Below are 22,054 nucleotides of genomic sequence, written 5' to 3' on the forward strand. Positions count from 1 at the left end.
CCTTATTATAAAGTGCAGGGTAAAACACCAGAGTTCTGCCAAAAGTTGGAAAAAATTTGAAACAAAACTTGTGCATATAGGCTAGCTGAAAAAAATTCTCAAATTACCTTCCCCTCTTCAGTTAACCACACTGTTGAGACAAAGCCACATGGGATGTTGCTCTGACTACATCAGCTTTCTCAGGACCAGGAACACAGAAGAAATAAGAGCAACACAGATTCAACCCAAAACCATCCCTAGGTCAGATGCTGTTTGTCAAAAACTGAATCTTTTTTTTCAATGTAGATACAAAGTAAAGAAGAGATCTCTATCAAGTAGAAGTTGATGAACAACTAGAACAAGGTTAGAAAAATATTTATAAAATTAAGGTTTGAATCATTCAGAGAAGCATTGATATGGGCATTTTCAGGAATAATATTCTCTGTGTCTTCCCTCTCTACTCTCCAATTATTTCACTCTTCATTAGCCATGTAATACACTTCACCTTCTTGAGAACCTCACTCCTCTCTAGTTCCTAATTTGAATGACAAATAAAGCTAGTTAATATTGGTAGTGTTTCTGGGTAAAATAAACAGTTTTGCTCCACTGAGTCTAACCTTCTCTGCTTGTAATAAGAAGAAAAATATCAAGTACAGATTGGTTTCCTTCTGAGAACTACTTTTAATTGATATGTGAAACCAAAAGTATAACAACTTTTTTATAACATGCTTGTCTGTGTAGGAATGTCCAAAAACAAACACAGATTAGAACAGACAGAACTCATCATCATGTTCTAAATTTAAAACAACAACTTCCCCATTTAAATACATAAATGGCCAGCTATGTAGGCAGGAGGAGGGACATGCAAGGCCTTGCAAGGAGCTCAAGCTGCATGCAGGTCTTGATGGGTCTGCAAATAGTTATTTATGATGTCAGGGTAACAACACACAAGCAACAGCAGGAATTTTCCATCTCGCAGGAAATATGAACTGCGAAGGTGTGGAGACAATGATCCAGCAGAGACCACTGCACCAAAAACTCATGTTACCAAGTGACACCACTGCTCACTCAACACAATCCTATTAGAAATAATAATAATAATATTAGAAATAAGAAATACTGGTACACAACTGTGTTTTCCTCCTATCTGCAAGCTAATTTGAGTTTCTCCAAATCCTCAGTTCCCAGAATTTCCTTCAGGCATTGCAGTTCTCAGATACATACCTTTCTTCACGTATATGACTCACCAAGTTAACAAGTCAAATGCTCAGATTTGGTCAAACTGTATACACAGACCAACCAGCATCTCCTTCAATACCCAGAGCAAGGCTTGGACTCAGATTCCAGGAAAAGTGAGACAAAGAGGCTTCAAGTGTTTACCAAGCTGCTGATAGCCTACCCGACCACACAGACCTTTTAAATAGAGGATGTAGAGTTGTTAACTTCCTATGCATTGTGTGACACACTAAACATTCCCTTGAGCAGAAGGAAAGATTTCTGGAATCTCTTATGACAAATTTCTAACAAGTGCTATTCTAGCACTATTGACCTCCAAGTAACATTTTCAGTGACTTTCCAAAAAGAAAAAAGAACAGGAATCCCCAGTGCAGATACAAGACTTAAAATTCTTTATTAGCATTTCTTTCCCTAATTATGCTGCAGATAGTGTTAAGCAAATCCCATTGCTGTATTTTCTCAAGTCTTTCTTAATGATTAACCCGGCTTTTCTGCTCCTCTGAAGCCTTGGGATCAATACCACAAAGGGTTCCATTTTTTGTCACTGCAATCCAAACATTATTCTATTGTTCCCTTCACCTACAAAATCATTTCTACTGTAAGTGAAGTAAAGTAAGCAAGTAAAAACAGATTTTTTCAAGTTCGCAATCAGTAGGCACAAATATCAATGTAAATAATTCTTTGAGCTTGTTCTTAGTTCCCCAGCCCCTCAGAAAATAGTCTCATCCTACTTCAGTTCTTACACCCCTACCCCATCATAAGGCATCTATAGGTCTCTTATTGATTACCAGCAACCAGCATCCTGTTCTGGAATGTTTACCTGAAACTGTATTTTCTTCCTAATGTAATATGCATCTTCAACAGAAAAATGGCTTCCAGCATTTAAAATAACACATATGCATAAAACCTCAACTTCCCTTAACATGCATATTGTACAATCATCTATCACTTCTAAGTCTAAGGTCTCCATTACTTCCAAGAGGAAAAAATAATTAATAAACCACAGAGCAAAAGGAAAAGAATTTTGTAGTGTTCTGAAGGGTAATTACATGTGATTACAAGGAATACATGCTTTGTTGAAAACTATGATTTACAAATGCATTTCTGTTATTCACTTCACTTATAAGAAGTGAACTACTTTAATCAAAGCAGCTCACGAATCTGCGAATGATTCAGCAAGATTCAGTTCTCAGGTACAGAAACAAAAACAGCCGTAGACATTGCAGTACTGTGGTGTTTTTGAACATTCCCATTCAAACCTAACCTAGTTCAATGACATGCAATTATCCACAGAAGAAAAACAGGAAAAAGACATTTTTAATCAAAGAGTCAACAAGTGTATAGGTTCAGGTTGGTTTTTTTTCAAATGGTCTTCCATGGTACTTTTAATTTCTCTCTCACAATCTCCAGCATGCTAGGTTGCCATGACAAGACACTGAAAACACCATCAAAATAGTATCTCTCAAAAGTTTAGCACAATCCTGTTCTGTTCTGCAGACAACAGCAGTGCCAGTCTCTCACTAAAGTAAAAAAAAAAAATCTGATGATATCTACCTGGAAAGGTGAGTAATACAAGCCCTTCTAGGAAACAAAAGGATGAACAATACATGAAGACAAGGACACCTTAAAGTATTTACTAACATCTCACCCTAGTACTTTAGAACTGAAAATTAATGTAAGATGAATATTCATTTGTAATTATTCAATAGTTTCTTTATAGTACCTTGTGTACTGCACAGATTCATTTTGTTCCAAACATGACCAAAACATGTCCCTTACCTTTTCATTGTTGTAATAAGAAATGCTCTCTCCATCGAATTTAACCCAGCGCTTCTGAAACACACATTTGCTGTGAATCAAAAATTAACACAATTAACACAGCTAACACTGGTTTTTAAGAATGTCTCAATCACAAACTATAGAAAGGTCAAATCTTGTTTAGCTTCCTGTTCAAATGAATATTCTGAACATAGAGCATAACTTTAAGTGCTACAAGCTCTGTTAAGATACTTTCCAAAAATGAAAGCTGAGAACCTCAAATGACCATCTCACTCTCATGCTTAGGACAAGGACATCTCTGTTTATAGGCTATGGTACCTCCAGTCATTCCATATCAACACATCTCCCCAAGACTCTGTTTCCTGGCCATTGATTCGATAGCAGCACACCACATCTCCCAACAAGTACAACATGAAATTTCATTTTCAATGTGTGTTATCAACTGTACATCTCTAATGAGAAACTCCTTTGATTATTTCAGTGTGCCACTAATTCATGCTCTATAAGGACCTTCTAAAAATATATTCTTACATCAACCTGAAGTAGTCCATTACACTCATTAAAAATGTTGACAGCTTGTTAGTTATCATCTATAAATGTCTCAGTTCTAAAATCTATTAAACAAGTTAATTAAGCAAGAACAAGACCCCACTAATGTCTTTTCCCAGCATTATTTCCTTTCCTTTTAAATGAGTGCTCTGCTTTAGGATTAGTAGACTGTGATAGCTTATCAAAACTTTAATCAAACAGCAGCTCTGGCTTAATTAAGTTGTATTATATGACTACAATAAATCATCATTTTTCATAACCTGGAAAGGCCAATGTACCATCTATTTTGCATTAAGATGTCAATAAGCTTCAAGATTATATAGGGAAGAGTGAACCTAAGTACCACATACAATGTGAGCAAACTGAATGGCTGTACGATTTATAGTGAATTAACTAAAATAAGAGAGGCTGTACTTTAATTGCATGATTTGTAGCAACTTAAGAAAACAGTATATATTCTTTTCCCTGAGGAGTCACGAACTGCCGGGTGTAAATTGGAGCTCTGTAAAAAGACTGGGAGGTGTAGAACAGAATGAAATATTCAGTTGGTGGGAAGTGAAATAAAATATGATAGTGCTCCAGTAGTCTGAAAAAAAAAATCTTTTTTTAATTTGGTTGGGGTTTTTTTAATTCTTCAGATGTTTGAGAAATGGTATTGTATGAAAAAGAAACAAAAATGTATCATTCACTGAACCACGCCTGAAAAAACATCCTTGAAATGTAGCTGTGGAGTGTCACTGGTTCAAGGCTAATGACCCTGCAACTGTTTCACTCAGTACTAACCACTATTAATTTTGTGGTTAACTATCTTTTCCAAATAATATATTCTCACACAGCATTTTATTGAAGCTTTCATAGCTTGTTCTCAACTCTATCCTTTCAAATAGTGCAAGACAAGCCAACTGGAATAAAGAACTATACTTTTCATCACTCTGCTAGCTAACTGCCAAAAGTGTTGTTAAAAAAAAAAAAATCCTGTAAGTAAAATAAAAGTTCCAACTAACTTCAGCTCTCCAAGAAGTCAGTACCCTAATAATTCTGGGAAGAAAGAAGGAAAGGAGGAAGGCAAGGAGGAAGGGAAGGTGGAAAGCAAGGAGGAAGGGAAGGTGGAAGGGAAGGAGGAAGGGAAGGAGGAAGGGAAGGAGGAAGGGAAGGAGGAAGGCAAGAAAGAAGGCAAGAAAGAAGGCAAGAAAGAAGGCAAGAAAGAATGTGGAAATGCATATTATACTGGGAAAAAGTCTTTTGACTCTGTGTATAATTATTCTTTGATTCTTTAGCTAAGGTGAAAAAATCCATAAATGTGGATAAAACATTCAAAACAACTTAAAAAAGAAAAGAAAATAGTTTTGAGCACATTGAAATTCTGCGATGGTAAAAGAGGTTTATTAAACCTATTATTCCATCTTGTTAATTACCTTCAACAATGTATCACTGTATCAAAACAAAACCAAAATAAAAAAAAGATAAAACATATCAAATCAGATTCCCTAGAAAGGAACAAGAAAAAAATGGAAATTGCTATACAACAGAGCTGCTTCCAGTGAGTTCAAATCATACTGTACTCTAAAACAATTTAATTACATACATTTCTCACTTAAAAAAAAAAAAAAATCGATATACTACTTGCTGAGTTTTGATGATTATTATAGCCACAAATAATCAAAGAAAAGGCCAGATGGTTTAATACCTTTCAGTGCAGCTCAATATACAGTCCTAAGAACAAAGAACGCAGACCTACTAAGGCTTGAATAGAAGAACAGTAGATTACAGCACTAACAAGCACAACAGCTTTAATTTCTGGATGCTAAGTCCTACTGAAGACCTGAAACAGACTTAAAAAGTAAAACTGTGCCACATTCAATACAAAAAAGAATTCATAGAATTCATAAGAACATAAATCATAAGAACAAATGGAGAACCGAAAACTACAATTTAAAAGGAGGAAGTTAGAAGAACTTCATCAGAGCCTGCAAGTATTTACAATGGAAGATCTGATAATGAAGCATTCTTTAGTGGAAAACAGTTTAACAATAGCTGGAGTTTAAAATCAGTTAAAATAAAAAACTTATAACAGAAATCAAATATAAGATTTGTTGTTGTTGCTGTTATAGTTGCTGTCTAACTTCCAAATGTGGCAGAGAGCATTCATTTTCTATTGTACTCCCTTCTCTTCATTATTTGAAATATTAAGATTTGAGCTCAGATTTCTCCCATCAAATTTTAGGCAAAAAAATAAATTAAACTAGGAGGAATTCACCCCAGATGAATTCTAAACTCAAAGCTCAACTTGTACAGACAAAAAGCAACAGGACGTCCAGTCATACTAATTATTAAGTTATAATCCATGGCCAAATTAGTAAAGTATTATTTCAGACTTTGTTTTCACTTACTTTGTCGCCCACAAAAAAAGTCAGGAAAAATGTAGCAACTGGAAATACTGGTACAAATTAATTCTGTATTTTTCCACTATAGTTCATGAGTGGTGACCAACAATTTAAAGAAAAATATTTTTCTTGAGTGCATCTCCTAAAGAAACTTTAGTATAGGTAACATCACTAAAACTTTTGAATTCACAGGAGCCTCGTGCTCTTTCAATGAATACCATTCCCTTTCCCCTCCCACTACAAATATTAAGCAGCGACTAAATACAAACTTAAAATCTCTCATGCAAACATACATTGTCACATTACACAATAATCACTGCAAATACCATACCCTTGAGGGGATAATTTATCCAGCCATCCTGCTTTAACCTTCTTTATTGATGGTCCATAAAAGCAAGCATATGGTGCTATTGATTCATTTCCAATCAAAGTTTGATCTCCACCAAATTGGCAAAAATTCATTTGTTCACTGGCCAAGCGATCAGAATCTCCACTTTGTATCTTACTGCAAGATGCTGAGTTTGTTTTGGCTTTATTTTTCTTTTTCTTTAAAGACAAAGAATGTTGTTCCACAATAGAATATACAGATTCACTTTCAGATTCTTCTGGTGTTAATGATGGGTCTTCTTGAGGCAAGGATACATTTTTTGCAAATTCTTTTGTGTTCTCTTTCTGATTATTAAAGTAACTGGAAAGAAAAAGTGCATTTTACTCTTAAAATGTATTACCACAATGCACAAATACATAAAATTAGTAATTAGAACAAATACTGGTAAGACATATTGTAAGTATGTTTATAACTTGTATAATCATAGTAATAACCACAGACATGCTAAACACAATCTATTTTATAACTATGACCATCCTGAATCCTACTTTCTCCATTAAACAGGAACAGTACCACTATAACACTCCCTTAGGAGCCTGAACAGAAATTTAGAATTAATTCTCCCTCCTCAGAAAACTAGCTTCACTCTTTTGAATACTTTCAAGCACTTACAGTATCACCTCTCTCTTCCCTCTCCCACCTCAACAGAAGCCTGGTGCAGACTGGATAATTAAGAAGCACTTAATCAAGCCATGGGCCACTGCCTCATGACAGGAGTGGTGAATGTGTTTTAGTTTTGTGTTTGTTTGGGTGGAATGTTTTTTTTCTAATGAGGAAGTAAATTATGAGAGCACTCAGACACTCCTAGTTAGCTAGGAGACATACAAAAATGGAACTCGGTCTTCCTTATTCTGACTGGGGAAATCAGGGACACTCTCCAAATCCACAAGAGATTCTGAAACCTGGTTTAAAACAGTCTCAGAACAGCCAGAATGCCCAGCTTTGCCTCATAATGGATGGGGTAAAGCCTCAAATAGAAGAAAAAAAATACAGTCATGGTTGTGCCCTCAGAGCTAGAGATCCACTTGTGTCATCAGTAAACAACATTTTCTTCTTTACATTTTGAGTTTCTCTGTAATTCTTATTTAATACCATAGATTCTTGGAAGAACATTCTTCACTCATTCCTAGATCCAATTTACTTTCACAAGCCAGGAATTCATTTCCATGAAGTTCCTAGAAAAGAAATATATGGTAACTAACATTTGTACTGAAGGAGTAAGTGATATTTAAATTACTGTAGACATAAATCACACACAAACAGCCTAACTAGCAAAGTTGTCCTTTCCCACATTTTCACACATGCATTTGAACACCGATCTTTGTATTCTAAGAAATGTTATTTTCAACATTTTCATTTTAAATAATAATATTCAGATAAAACATTTAAGCATGGTCCAAAATACCTGATACAAACAAATCAGATAAAGAAATTCAGTGCATAGAAATACTAGTCTGATTTTTCTCAAGGCACCACTGACATCCTGATTTTGGCAGGGATAGAGTTAATTTTCTTCCTAGTAGCTGGTACAGGGCTAAGTTTTGCATTTGAGAATGAGAATAATGTTGATAACTGATGCTGCTGGGTACTGCACTCTACTGACTCTAAGTCAAGGACTTTTTAGTTTCCCACACTGTGCCAGCAAGCACACGCACAGGAAGCCAGGAGGGTGCATGGCCAGGACAGCTGACCCAAACTGGCCAAAGGCATATTCCATACCACAGAGCATCATGCTCTCTCCTTTCCACTACAGTTACCATCAGCATTATTATTATTATTATATTTTTCTTTGTTTTAATTATTAATCTGGTCTTATCCCACCATCTAAGAGGTTTACTTGTTTTCCAGTTCTCCTCCCTGCAGTGGGAGTGAGCAGGGAGCTGTGTTCTAGCTGCCAGCTGGGGTTAAATCATGACAACTGAATATTTTTCAAGCTCAAGAGCCACGTTACATGCAGCTTTTATTTATGATTTGCCACTCTAGCCTATCTTTCATAACAGTATTTCTTCCCAGAATAAATGTACAGCCTTCATAGTACACTAAAGATAAAATAATGGCAAATTCAAAATCCTAAAGTAACACTGAACTCAGCCATACTGAATATATCTCATTGGGTTTTTTTGCCAAAATCTTCCTAAAAGGTTCATCTATTAAATTTTGCTTAGAAATCTTGATCACAAATGGCTTGCAATGTACAGAATGTCAAGGTTAACACTGCTTGTGAACATTACATTTCACACTTCCTAAACTTAATCTGACAATCATATTGCAGTACTAAGCTTCTCAATATGTCTTTCTTCCTTTAAAAAGACCCCTAAAATTAACATCTTCATGTTTTCTGATAGAAGCATTTTAATTTACTCATTTAAGCTTTTATGTGTATGTAACAAAGCTGAACAATGGCAGAAACAAAGTGGATAAGCTTTCACAACATTGTGATTTGTTTTCTTAGTAGCAGCACCTAATCTTGTACTTGAGGATTGTACCCTGGCAACATGAAAAGGCAAGGCTAAAAAGAAGGACATAGTCCAAAGCAGAGGAAGTGTGCAGCACAAATGTAGAAATCACAGTCTGATGCTAGGATAAATCTAGGTGATCTGTCTGTCTTCCTCTGGCAATCAGATCCATTATAAAAATAAAAACCCACCAAAACATAACCACCCACACATCACAGTACTATGCTGTAGCACCAAAGGCTTTAAAAAAAAAAAAAAAACAAACAAAAACCCCAAAACAATACGAAAACCCCCCACACTAATAAAACCAGCCAGCCAAACCCTACAAAAAAAACAACCAAAAAGTATCAATATACCTTGTAAACAAATTAAATAGAAAACTCAAAAGCAATCTATCCATTGCTTATCAAATACTTGGATTGCCTGGAGTCTCACAAAAGAAGGGGAGATGGTCATACTTACACAACAGTCAAGAGGCTAATATCATGGTGCATGAAACATCTTCAGAGTAAAAACAGTCAGTATCCTTTATGTTTATTTGCTTATCAGGATACAATTGCAAACCATACCCACTGAAGCTACACAGTATTACCTCTTCCTTCCTGTGATGAACCACTACAATAACAGTTTGATGTCCTGCTTGTGCTCATTCCATAATCTTCAGCACTTAAGTGAATTCAGAGAGCCAGATAACTTCCAAGAAGTAACTAAGAAATGCATTTCTATTATCAGTAGATTTTAAAATGTAGAAGTCCACAAATGAAGAAAGGTTGTGGGCAAAGGAAGCTCTATTTGCTCACAAACATGTATTTCAAACAAATTAAATCCCAAGCATTTGCTCTGTCCTGTTTACAGAAATACCCTGCAAGATGCTCAGGCTCAAGACAAGACAAAATTCCCACCTCCTGCAAGTCTCTGAGGTACTACACAAAGGCAGCAGCATTTTTCATGTAAACACATTTATAGAGAGAAGTATTTCTTCTATACATGTACTGTTCTTATGCATAGGAAGCACCTCTCCTTACGGAAGAAATATGGCTTCTGGATGCCAGACAAATGGAACTGCCTACTCTCAGGCCTGTATAAAAACCCTCTACTTTTGACCAGGAAGTAATTCAGATACACTTCTGATTTTAGCTTTCTCTAACAGGTAGTCTTCCTGATTTCAACAGCAAGACAGGAAGCCTGAAAGCTAAAACACAGACTGCATGAAGAGTATCAGGACTGAGCCTACACTAAAGGAAGATCCAAATGCCATTGAGGAGAGGCATCTTCCTCAGGAGATGCCACCTTAGTTTCCTATTAAAGCTAATATCACACAGGTCTCAGGCTGATTCTTGAATCATGATCTGGCAATACAACTTTGTAGCAGGTCCATAAAGATAAACTCCTCCTTTTAAAATATTATGTTAAAAGTGGTAAGATTTGCAGTCTGGCCAGCCTTCCACACTATCCCAATGCTCAGGAGCTCACACAGTTTACTGAGCTCAGTATGCACATTTAATTAAGTCTGTCTACAGCAAGAAATAAAGCCAGTATTTCACCTGTGAGGCCTAAACTCATTAGAATTCAGTTTTCCTCTGAAGGAATTCTAATATACTTGACTCTTTTAGTTAGACACGACAATAAAATGGCGCTAAAACACTTGGATTTTTGTGTTATTTTTAAATCAGTATTTTAAAAGCCAGTTCCTTCTTCAGGTTGCCCTTCAGAGGTTTCTCTTTCTACTTGTATTTCTTCCTGACCCAAATCAAAGGCATCTTTTCTTTACAACCTTCATTCCCCTGTTCTCTCATGCTCACTTATTTCCAGTCTGTACTGACTCATTACCTATTTCTACAGGCACTCCCTTCATAAAAGCCTACAGAAGCCTTTTCTTTACACCAGTGAAACAGAAAGAAGGGTGATGGCCAACTTACAAGCCCTTAGAACAAATTTCAGTCAGTAAGTATAAATATATATATATTTCATTTTATATAGACAAACTATACTCTTGTACTTAACATGAAGCAGCAGCAACAAACTCTAAGATCTCATACACTTTACAGAGTTATCTAAATATTCTTATTTGTTCCTACAATATTTGCTTCTGCTGAAAAAAATCTGAAAGTGAAATGTATCTCAGGATGTTTGTTTTACAGCTCTTCTTTATGACCTTTGTCCGTAATTAAGTGCTAGTGGAACTAAAATTGGCTATGAAGTTTCCAAAAGGCATGTGATAAACATAATGCAAGAAACTGTTCACATATATGAAAGTGATATTAAAATCCAAATCTTCAGACCAGGTAAAGGATGTTCTAATATACTGCATTAATCATGATTCTACAACCAGCAGGAATAGCAATTTCGTTTCAAGCAGTTATTCCAGTTTAACAGCATGGTATTTTTGCACTTGGTGCCTTTGTAAGATAAGAAAGGGTACTGACAACCTCTCTGGGTATGCTTTCTCATAAACAACCATTTCAATGAAATGTACAGAATAATGCTAAGAAGTAACAAGAGGGCTAGGAAACTTTTCCTAGAAAATCAGCTAAAACCACTGAAATAATTACAAAGAAGTTACATTTTGAATTTTTGAAGACATTGGTGCAGACAACAATAACTAGCACAGACAAGAATTGCATGCAAGGAAAGAAAATGAACACTCAAAAGTCAGCTTTGTGTGCACATAAAAAGAAGGAAAGACAAGGCATGATTTTATGTGTACTGTGTTAAAAAGTCAACAACAAAAAGCATAGTATACTTCCAAAAGAAAGTATGCATCAAAAAGAGATTACTTTTATTCCTATAAAACTACTCTCATTAGAAGATGAAATTTGAACCATTTACTTTTATTGATCAATTCTTAAGGAACTGGAATGGGAGAAAGAAACCCTAGACATCCATTTGAGTAGTTTTTATTTTAGTCAATAGTTTACAATAGTTTAAAAATTAAACATTAGAGTGAAGACCAGAATAAAATAATTTTCTGTTATCTTTAATTCTGTGGCTCAAGACTGGCTGGAAAAAGTGTAAGTAATCCCAGAATCAACAATTTCTGGTCTGCATCCTGCTGAGACAGAAGCAGGAGCTGGAAATTCATGGCATTTGGCAGATGCCTCACTAAGCTAATTTACCTCCCATATCTCCCTCCACAGGATTCAGAAGTCTGTCCACATGTCATCTGTGGCATTCACACCATCAACTACTGACCTCCACAAAAACGATCACTTCAGAGAATCCTAAAAGAAAAGTGACTTTCTGGGTATACAGGAATTTTAGGAGATGCATGAAAAATACCATGCAAGAACTAAAAAGTCCTGAGAACTGTCACACATACGAATTGAAAAAGGGTGTGGTCAAATGTGACCATCATATCACCTAAGCTAACGTGCAAGCTGCTTTCACAGGATATGCAAAAGTCTGTGTAGAGACGCCCAGTCTTGATCTGCAATTCTCAGATGAGAAAAAAGCCACTTTTACCCTTCTTAGTAAATTCTAAGTCTCAAATTTCAACAGCTTAACCTCAATTATGCACAAAGTATTGTACCTGAGAGCATAAATATGGCAGCTTTGGGCATTGGGACTAAAAGAAAAAAAAAAAAGAAGTTGGTCATCTGTCCTATGTTGGTGTAAAAAAATAATAGAAAAAAAGAAACAACCAACACACACACACCACAGCTTCCTACTACTATTGAACATACAAAGTGTCTCTTGAGATTAACAAAAGTCATTAGTCATCCTATGTTTATGTCATAAACCCTTTGCATATACCTAAAAAGACAGAAAGAGCACTGGCAACTAAAAAAAAACACAGGAAAAAAAAAAATTAAGGGCAGTATGGAATACCTAGCATGAAGATTAAAGTGAAGACAGCCTATATACATTCAGGTTTCTCAACTTACTTTAGCATCTTTAGCGTTGTCACAAATAAAGGTTTCCCCATATGGAGAGATAATGGGTGGCTTCTCTTCCATGAAAGTATCTTAAAGCAATAAATAATAAATAAATTTATTATTTATTTATTAAATAAATAAATAAATAAATAAATAGAGTCACACAGTGCTCTACTGTGAGTCACAAATGCTCTGCTAAAGTCAATAAAATCAACCAGGGACACAGATTTTTCAGCTTCTAATTTCTCTGTTCTTCTCAAAAAAAACTTATGAGGAACAATAAACAATGTCCCATTTCTAAGTGAATTCCAGATACTTTCTTTTCACCACAGACATTATCACTATTATTACGTAATTTGAATATAACTTGCACAAAGGCATTTTCTTCTTTTCTACTGTGCATCATTAAAATAAAAAAACCTGTAGTTGTCTAGTCTAAGAAGCAATAGCTCCAAAGTGTTCTTTATTCTGACTTTAAAAAAACTGTCAAAAATAAACCACCACACAACTCTTTTGTGCACAATCTTCATTTTGTCACTGAGTATTTGCTTGAAATACATATACATAACTTCAAACAAGACATATTTTCTGAGTATGAAAGAACTTTACAGCTGACTGCACAAGACTTCTAAATGCTTCAGTAAACTATTTAATACAATTAATTTCCTGTTATTTCCTGGAGCTATGAGCACTTACAAACAAATTAAGCAGCATTAGTCGGGAATATACTCCTTATATCTTTCAATAAGAAGTTAACTCTGTTTAAAAAAATCTGGATCTAATCTTAGAAACTTAAAACACTAGTCTAAAAAAAGTATATTGAAATAAATGCAGCTTAAAGACTAGATTTTCTAATTTTTACTTTATTTGGTCATAATCAAAAACTAAGTAAAAATGCAGAAGTTATTAAATGCTCTGCTATCACATAGATCAATTCTTCTACACCTTTAAGATGCCCAATATTTCTTAAAATATGTAAGTAATACTTATTTTAGACAACTGGTCCAAGTTTTCTCTTTACTTAATATTCAAGATGCAAATATCAGCATGCTTAACTCACTGTTTTGTGTAATTTGCCTCCCAGTGCAAGAAATATTTACAAGGTCCACATTTCTTCTTCTCTGAAGGGAACTTGAACAAAACAAAGCACAGAATGAAAACATTAATTGAAATTTCCCAGAAAATAAGCAAAACCATCTCATACAGTTAAACAATTAAAATTATGTACAAATACAGAAACAACAGATTTTAAGCTTGGGAAATTTTCTGATTTATTTTAAAAAGTCACACAACAATATGTTTTCCTCCCCTTATGACACTGAATACTTCTCTGATCCCAAGTTTGGGGTTTTGCTTTGTTCTGAATTGACCTTACAAAACATTTAGATTAAATTGTTTGAAGAATGGAGATCCCAGAGTTTTCCCCAACCTTTTCCTTCCCTTCTCCTTCACAATGATTACCAATGACTATATTTTAAGAAGGATGTACTATGAAAATCTACTTTAACATTAAACTCATAAGGGGCCTGAGAATCGAACCAAAACATGCTCCCGACCACTGAAAAAAATTGCTGAAAAGTTTGATTTCCTAAGGTGAATTATTTCCCCCCACAAAGTTTTAAAACCAAGAGGTAAGTGACATTGCATTGCAATAGCCTGTGACTACCCCTACACATTTTATACATGGGTAAGAATGCATCTCCATGCACAGCAGGTTGTTTTATTATTTTATTTATCTTATTAGTGGTGTTGTGCTGGCCCCACCTATTTCAGTAATTTCAAGTACAGTGCAATACTATTGCTATCATTAATATTTCAGGCCAAGATTGCTTTATAATATGAACATAGGAAGAAAAAATGTGTGAATCAGAAAATTTCCAACCCACCTTCACTAGTCCAGCAGTCTGTATTAGAGGTCTTTTCAGTCAATCTCTGAATTCCTCCATTAACATAATTAGCAATTTTTCCTCTTAATTTCATTTTCTCTGCTTAAAATAAGAGTACTAAAGGCTCTCGTGTATCCTTATAGAATATTGTCTGTGTCTGATAAATGCCATGTAAGTTCCTTATCAGTTTTCCTGACAGTTTGTAGGTCCTCCATCCTTTGAAGCCAAAGGCAATTGTCTTCTTCTAAAAATATCAATCTCCTAACTTCTGTCTCCCCACTTAACATATTGAGAAATTGTATTATTTTAAGATAAGCTACTTTTAAAACTCTAGACCTACTGTGCCATGAAGTCTAACTTGAATTAATCCTTACTACAAAATGATGTTTCCTTGTGACAGAAGGCAGGCTTCACGAACTACTATTTTACATAATTTTTATTCTATACCTAAATCTGCCTAAAAAAATTTGTTAGATTAAATTCAGATAGAAGCCACACATTATAAAGTTATTTGACATTTCAAATGTTATCCAGGTTATATAAAATCAGTTCCCCAATGACCACTTTATAAAATCCTGGTTTTAGAAAACACAGGGTGAGTATTCTGGGCAGGATTATGGCCTAGTTCCTATACATAATTGCTTACTCTCCTGAGTCATAATTACAATAAATACACAGCAAATACCTTAAAAATCTGTGTTTCATCGTACATTTTACTAAAATTGATGTAGTTACACCTTTTGAAGCTCCATTAGCAAACTAACTTCCTGTGCTTGTACTAACCTAATTTTAAAGAACTCGGTATGCTTAAAAAAAACCCCAAAACCTAACCTAATGTATTTCAACACAGATCAGATTTTTTGTTGTCAGGTCGGTATCTTTTAAAGGGTATTAGCAGCATTAAACTAAATTAAGAGTTACAGATAAACAGCTTTGACTTGAAGAGCTTTCAAAATTATGGGGTTTTCCTTATGTAAAAGAGTGAGTCTTTTGCTTAGTTTTAGGGTGGATGGATAGTTTCACCAGGAAATGAAAAATAACAAGTCAGCTTAAAAACAAAATCAAAAACCAAACAAAACAAACCAACAACAACAAAAAAAAAAAACAACAACAAAAAACCCACATTTTTTTAAAAATCCATATACTTTTCAGGACTTGTGTATTCTTTTTGATCATGCACCTACGTTTATGTATACACAGCACAAAATCCTGCTAATAAGCAAACTATAGTCTTTTTTCCCAGCATTCAAAAATACAACCTATTTGTCATTTTTGGAAAACAAATTTCTAATTTATGTTAATTACAAACTACCTCAAGATATAAAATACATGAAATGAGCTTACTTTGAATATCTGCTTAAAAGATTATGTGTCATAAAAAACCTACAGTGCAAGCTATAAGATGCTAATAATTTCTCAATGCTTAATAGAATAGTAAGCTAGTTATTGTACAAATTAAATATCTGGATTAAAGGAGAGAAAAATACTGAAGATGTCTTTTGGAGGAAAAAAATTGAAAACAAATCTTATATCAATCTATGACTTTTTCTTAGCCATTTCAAAAAGTGAATACTCCTCTTGAATTTTTTCCATTCACATTTGAGTACCACAAAGAAGATTGATGATACTCTTTATTTTGCTCTTTAATGGAAGGTTAGTGCAAGCAGGCTGCCAATCACATAGTGCGCCAAATTTTCATAGATACAATAATAATTTCAATTATTATTCAATTTTGACTTAGTTACAACTGTGGCAATTAAGACTCCTTATTTTCATATATTAAGAGGTACCGGATGCAGCTCAGGCTGCATACACTTCTCCAGCGCCCTTTATTATGCACAAACAGGATGGAAGGATGTGATGAGGCAGTTACTGGTCTTGCTAAATGCTGAGAGGCTGGAAAGCTAAAAATTTGCACCGACCTGGTTTATTCAACATACTCCTGTCACCTTGCAAATAAAGGGACGGAAGGAGGTCAATGCAAGCAGTCAGTGCTTCAAAGTCTTTACTGGCATTCTTCTGCTGAGTGTTTTAAATGAAAGAAGCTTTTGTTTTCAAACTCATTCAAGACATGTTTTCTTTTCTATACATCTCAAGACCTAACCCTCCCATATAATGCAAACACATCAGAACTTCTCTAGCATGCTGTGTTAAAGCTTTGAGGTTCATAGACTGCTAGGAGAGGTAAATTGATGTTGATATTTTACCACAGGAAAAGAGAGGGAGCAGCTTCTCTCTTCTAAAAAATTTATTTTGTGTGGCAGAACACAGTAGAGATACACGGCAACACCAGCTTGGCACCTCATTAGCAATCTTGACCACTTGTATGTTAAGAAATGGAGTCCAAAGGATATCAGCTCCAAGCAAGAAATTCCAACTATAGGATCTGCCAACCACAGAAAACAAATGATGCCTGCTCAGGCCAAGTACAATTTCCTATTTTACTTATTTATATTTTCCCCCCACATGCAGGATGTTGTCCAGAATTTTGGTCTGTTTTTTCTTATTTCTCATAATAAAGAATCAGAACAACCCCACTATGCACAACACAAATAACAAAGATGGGGGACATGGAAAAATCTAAGAGAATATAGAATTCATCAGTCTGAAATTTCTGTCTGCATATTACTCTGTATCAAAATCAGGTCTACCATGTTATAAATGTGCTTCAGCTTTTGGTTTGAACAGATTGCTTCTCAGAATGATGCAATGGTAACTATTTTACAGAAGAGTGACTGCTAGATGACATGATCCAAAGTATCCAAAGGCCTCTAAAACTATTTCAAAACTAATTATCTTTAATCTTGTCCTAAAGACACATTAGTGGTTAGTTCCATCCCTTGCAATGCTTTCACTATTTTGTCTTACAAAAATCTTCAATTTTTCATTTTGTGGTTTTAAACACCTTTTGACCGATCTTCACCAATTCTCTAACAACAGAGAGCTCATAATGATATGATAAGGAAAAGTCTAGCTGAAAATAACCTAGCATAACTACACACCAATACCTAGCAACAAAAACCAGTATTAAAATCTCCACAATAACACCACTATTAAGAACATTGTGAAATTGTCACTTTTTTTTTTTTTTTTTAATTCTGCACCCCCCAATACTACAGTGATACCACACTGTAGTGCCATAATTCAAAAAAGAAATAAACCCAAAGTATTTTCAACTTCTAAAATGCTATGGTGTCTTTCCAGCTGCCAGCATGCTTTGTTACAGGCAAGAGCCAGGAGCAAAAGTGAGGCACAGGGAAGCAGTTAAATTGCAAGAGAGGTAATTGCATTATTAGCAATAAAAAATGACACGGTCATAGTCCTACCATGGGGAACAAGAAGACCTTGTACGAACTTTTTGTGCTAAAGGCACATAGAAGGTGATGAGAAAAGTATTCCTTGCATAAAAATTTAATGACTAATATCCATGAATGACTAGAAGGAAATGCTGAGTTTCCCAGAAGATTTCAGCAGGATTTCTCTGCCTCTGTGAAACAGCCTTTATACAATGTAATAAGGATGAAACCAGCATCTGTCAATAAGGCCTCAATCTGTCAGTTGAGGCTTTTTGTCTATGCAATTCTGTAAAAAAGACACAGTCTTTCCTGAGGTTAAAGATGTTTGCATGATGCCATTTTAAAGTTCTGAATGAGTTCTCTGTCCCTATAAAAAGTTGTCAGAAAGGTTATGAAGAATGTTTCTGTGAAGGTTAAGTTCTGCTGTGAAGTTCTTGTTTGGCCTCAATCTTCCACAGACAGACTGGTCCCTCAGGATTTCCATATTGCTATAACTGAAGCATAAAGACCAAGAAAAGAAGCTGGAGCTCACAAATCAAAACGGTGGGCAATGAAGTTAGTGACCCGGTCACATATCAATCACTAACAGACTGGGACTTGGAGGATTTACTCCAATGGTGGGAAGATTACAAATACAGCATATTCTCTCAACTGGATGATTGTTCCTCAAAAGACAGTGAGAGTATACTCTTTTAGTATGTAGTTATTATCATCTTTTAGGCTAAGAATCCCATTTTGTCTCAGCATGAATAGCTCTATTAAATGAAGTAGGGATAATCACTCAGTGAGCACAATTTTTTTGTCATTTAGAAGACATAAATGAAGCAGTTTTTAAGTCACACAAAAAAATCTCTGATTGTTGCAAAGAATCTTTGCCTCTCCACCAGTTCAAACAATTGTATTACAAGATTAATTTTGACTTCTTTCAGTAACCAAAAAAAACTTATAAATGCTGGGAAACCCCTGCATTTAGAGCATGTATAAACTCGATGATGTTTCTAACTGCTGAGATATGCAGATGAAAAACCCAAGATAAATACAAAGCATTCTTAGACATGTCCTTTCCAGGCATAGCTTGTGGTTCAAAAAAATTTAAAAAAAATAAAATAAGTGCAACCTAATTGGATATGGCTACACCAACAAAACTTTGCATATGCCTTCGCATTAATTTTTCTTCTGTTTAAGACAGCTAGCCAGCATGACACCTAAAACTTTACTTCATAGATCCAAAAATATTACAAATTAACCTGTGTGGAGATATTTTTCGCTTATAGCCTTACAGTAATACTGTATTGTGATTGAATACATATTCAGTGCCTATTATTTTTAACACTCAAACAATTACACCTTTATTAAGATAGGTCTAGAATTAAATCCCAACAGCAGATATTTTCCTGAACATTCTATCATATTTTTCCAAGACAAGCTACAACAACTAATGCTTATTCAAGAAAATAAGTGCCACTAAGTAATTTGTGGATTCAAATTATGAACTCAACCATTTTGAAGGAAGAAAAACACACAGTCACATTACTTGAACATTTTGAAAAAAATTCAAAGATTCCATAAACTCTGAAAACCTTCCACATCTATCCTCTTTTTTTCTTCCTTTTCCACTGCTGTTTTCCCCTGCTGGAATGTCTCAAAAATATTTTTATACTACAAATATCATAAAAAACTAAGGTTTTGTTGTTGTGAGACCACCAGCAAAAGCTGACACATGAGAAAATGGTTGCCTTCACTCTCCAAAGTTAACATTACATGACTACTAGTTCAGAAATTAACCCAAAAGCCATCTTGAAGAAAGTTCTTGCTTATGCTTTATATACTTGTTTTTAACAGTTATAGCTAAAGCAATAAAGATTCCTTTCTTTGTTAATATGTAGATGCAGAGAAAATTGGGGAGGCTATAAGGACACACTGTTCTAAAATTTCCCTTTATACTCTCATTTTTGCTTTTAAATTACATTGAAGCTTAATTCTTCTTCAATTAACTTGGCAACATTCATATCAGATCCAGTGTATTTACACCGCATACTAAAAAAATCCACACAAAAAAAAAAAAGACATGAAAAAAATTTAAAAAAAAAATCAAAAAACCCCAAACCATAAGTTCTACCATGACAGTAATTCTCATTAGTAATGAGCAGCAATTACCTTGATGAAGCTTGAACTTTACTTGATTCGGGAATTTCTGGTACAGGTCGATGCCTTAAGATAAAAGATCGGCTTGCTCTTGGAAATACTTTCATGCAGTTTAGAGAACAGGAATCATATAAGTCATTGTCTATCATTTCTCCTTTAAACTTATAGAATGGAGAATCTGGCTTACTATCAGATAAATCACCCTGATCTGCAAACCTCTGATGTTTGTTTTCCTTGCATTTTGTCTCGCATGTACGAACAAATGAAGGAGGATCACGAAACACCAAAGACGCAGTCATGTGCTCATCAGCTTGGTATGCAGCAGCTTCTGTCAGTGATGCATCCGGCTGAGTATTCATCTTGACACTTCTACTTTGACTGACAGCTTTTAGTATGCTGTCTGAATTCTGGTATACACGGGAAAAATCCAAATTTGTAAAGCTATCATCATTAGCCTCCATTGAGTTTTGCTCTGCAAGTTCAAACTTTTCCTTATCAACATAAGATTTTTTAAGAAGTTCTTCTGATGGTGTTGCAGGTATCATGCCAGTCCCATCTACGCTTGAATTGCTTACGGGAGACTCCTGATCTGAGGATGAATATTGCTTCTCTTCTAAGCCTTTCAAGTCTTTGAATTTTAGATTTTCACAGAAAAGAGAATTTCCTTCAATTTTCAAAAGACTGTCTAACTGGTTAAGAATCCTTCTGCGATGCCCTGTAGGCAACACTCCCATTTGCTGAAGCACACTGTTACTTATTCCCATGCAATCTGTCACAATGTTATAGCCATATTTTTTAAAGTTAGGAAGATACTGTGCAAGGTTAATGTTGACCAAAAATTCTTCAATATCAGTGCCATTGCCTGTGGATGACATGACTTCATTCCGTATATTGCCCCACACAGTCATGTAGAAATAGTCAGGTTGCATGCATGTTCACTAGAAAGAAAACTCTCTTAAATTTGGTGTCCACCAGCCAGCAGAAAGTATCTGTTTCCTCACGACACCTCTTCAAGTTTCTTCAGTTCAAACCGATTTTTTTTAAAGACTGCAAACATATGGAAAATAAAAAGGACATTAAAAAAATTCTTACCTGAACCTCACAATTATGTTGAATAAAATTGTGAAAGACTCCCTGTCACCTGAATAGTAATATTTTTAAATTGTTTGTATATGAAAATTTCAACAAGGGTAAACCCGCCCTTTTATCTTAGCCTATATCAAGAAAACAGCAAAATCAATGTCTCAGTACAAGTAATACAGACTTAAAACACATACTCCTAGTAGTTAAACATTAAGATGAACAGTGAAGAGATGAACCACTTATCTACACACACACTCTTATTACACAGTACTTGGATATCAGGGAGAGAAAGAGTTATCCAAGACCAGAACTGGAACCTAAAGCTTTCCTATTTCCACACTAGCACCAATTAACTATAGAACACGGCTTCTACTCCCTTACCTTATCTCAAAATCCTTTTAGCATAGAAACACACTTGCAATGGAACAAAGGAATAATGACTAATAATGTCTAGAGCATTCTATGTGAACAGTGCATTCAAGCCCTCTTCAACTGAGAATCCAACTGAACAAGTACTATTGTCAATAAAATGGGCTTGCAACAGTAGATCCAGCCCCTCAAACAAACTGTCATGCAGGAACACGAAACAGGTAACCACCAGCATCTCAACTCTGACAAGGAAGCATTTTTCCCTTGACCAAAAACAGCAGAGGCATGACCCCATAGTTTAAGTTCTGGCTGTCCATGAGTTTTTCCTTAGTATCTTCCAACTCAGCTCTTACACTCTCCAGATTCCATCTATTTGAGTTATTCTTTCTCTCACAGCCATATCTAAATTCACAATTTACAAAATCCAGATACTACTGTTGTGAAGCTGTTTGGAAGAGCCTGAAATCATATTTCTTCAAAGAAGGTTTAAGATCAGCAACACTCAACAGGTTTTTTCACCTCTCTCTTTCTGTATAAAGAGCAATTTGGCCTTAGGGAAACCTGCTGACTGTAGCAGCTGTCCTGGCATGCAGGTACTAGCCTTAAGCAGCCTGGAAAAGAAAGAGCAG

General features: G+C 35.1%; 1 protein-coding gene across 2 annotated transcripts in view; it reads right to left on the reverse strand.

Annotated features, from left to right (window-relative positions):
• The window catches only part of ARAP2 (ArfGAP with RhoGAP domain, ankyrin repeat and PH domain 2), a 124,532-nt gene that overhangs the window by 97,661 nt on the left and 4,817 nt on the right, over window positions 1-22,054 (reverse strand). For both annotated transcript variants that reach the window (XM_048304942.1, XM_048304943.1), the window contains 6 exons: window positions 19,986-21,020; window positions 13,707-13,777; window positions 12,656-12,735; window positions 7,408-7,490; window positions 6,259-6,615; window positions 2,995-3,064 (listed from right to left, as the gene is read on the reverse strand). In XM_048304942.1, the coding sequence (XP_048160899.1) occupies window positions 2,995-3,064; window positions 6,259-6,615; window positions 7,408-7,490; window positions 12,656-12,735; window positions 13,707-13,777; window positions 19,986-20,902 (1,578 nt within the window). In that variant the 5' untranslated portion in view covers window positions 20,903-21,020. The remainder of the gene's footprint in view (window positions 1-2,994; window positions 3,065-6,258; window positions 6,616-7,407; window positions 7,491-12,655; window positions 12,736-13,706; window positions 13,778-19,985; window positions 21,021-22,054) is intronic.

The sequence above is a fragment of the Corvus hawaiiensis genome, chromosome 5 (genome assembly GCF_020740725.1).
Source record: "Corvus hawaiiensis isolate bCorHaw1 chromosome 5, bCorHaw1.pri.cur, whole genome shotgun sequence".
Taxonomy (NCBI): Eukaryota; Metazoa; Chordata; class Aves; order Passeriformes; family Corvidae; genus Corvus; species Corvus hawaiiensis.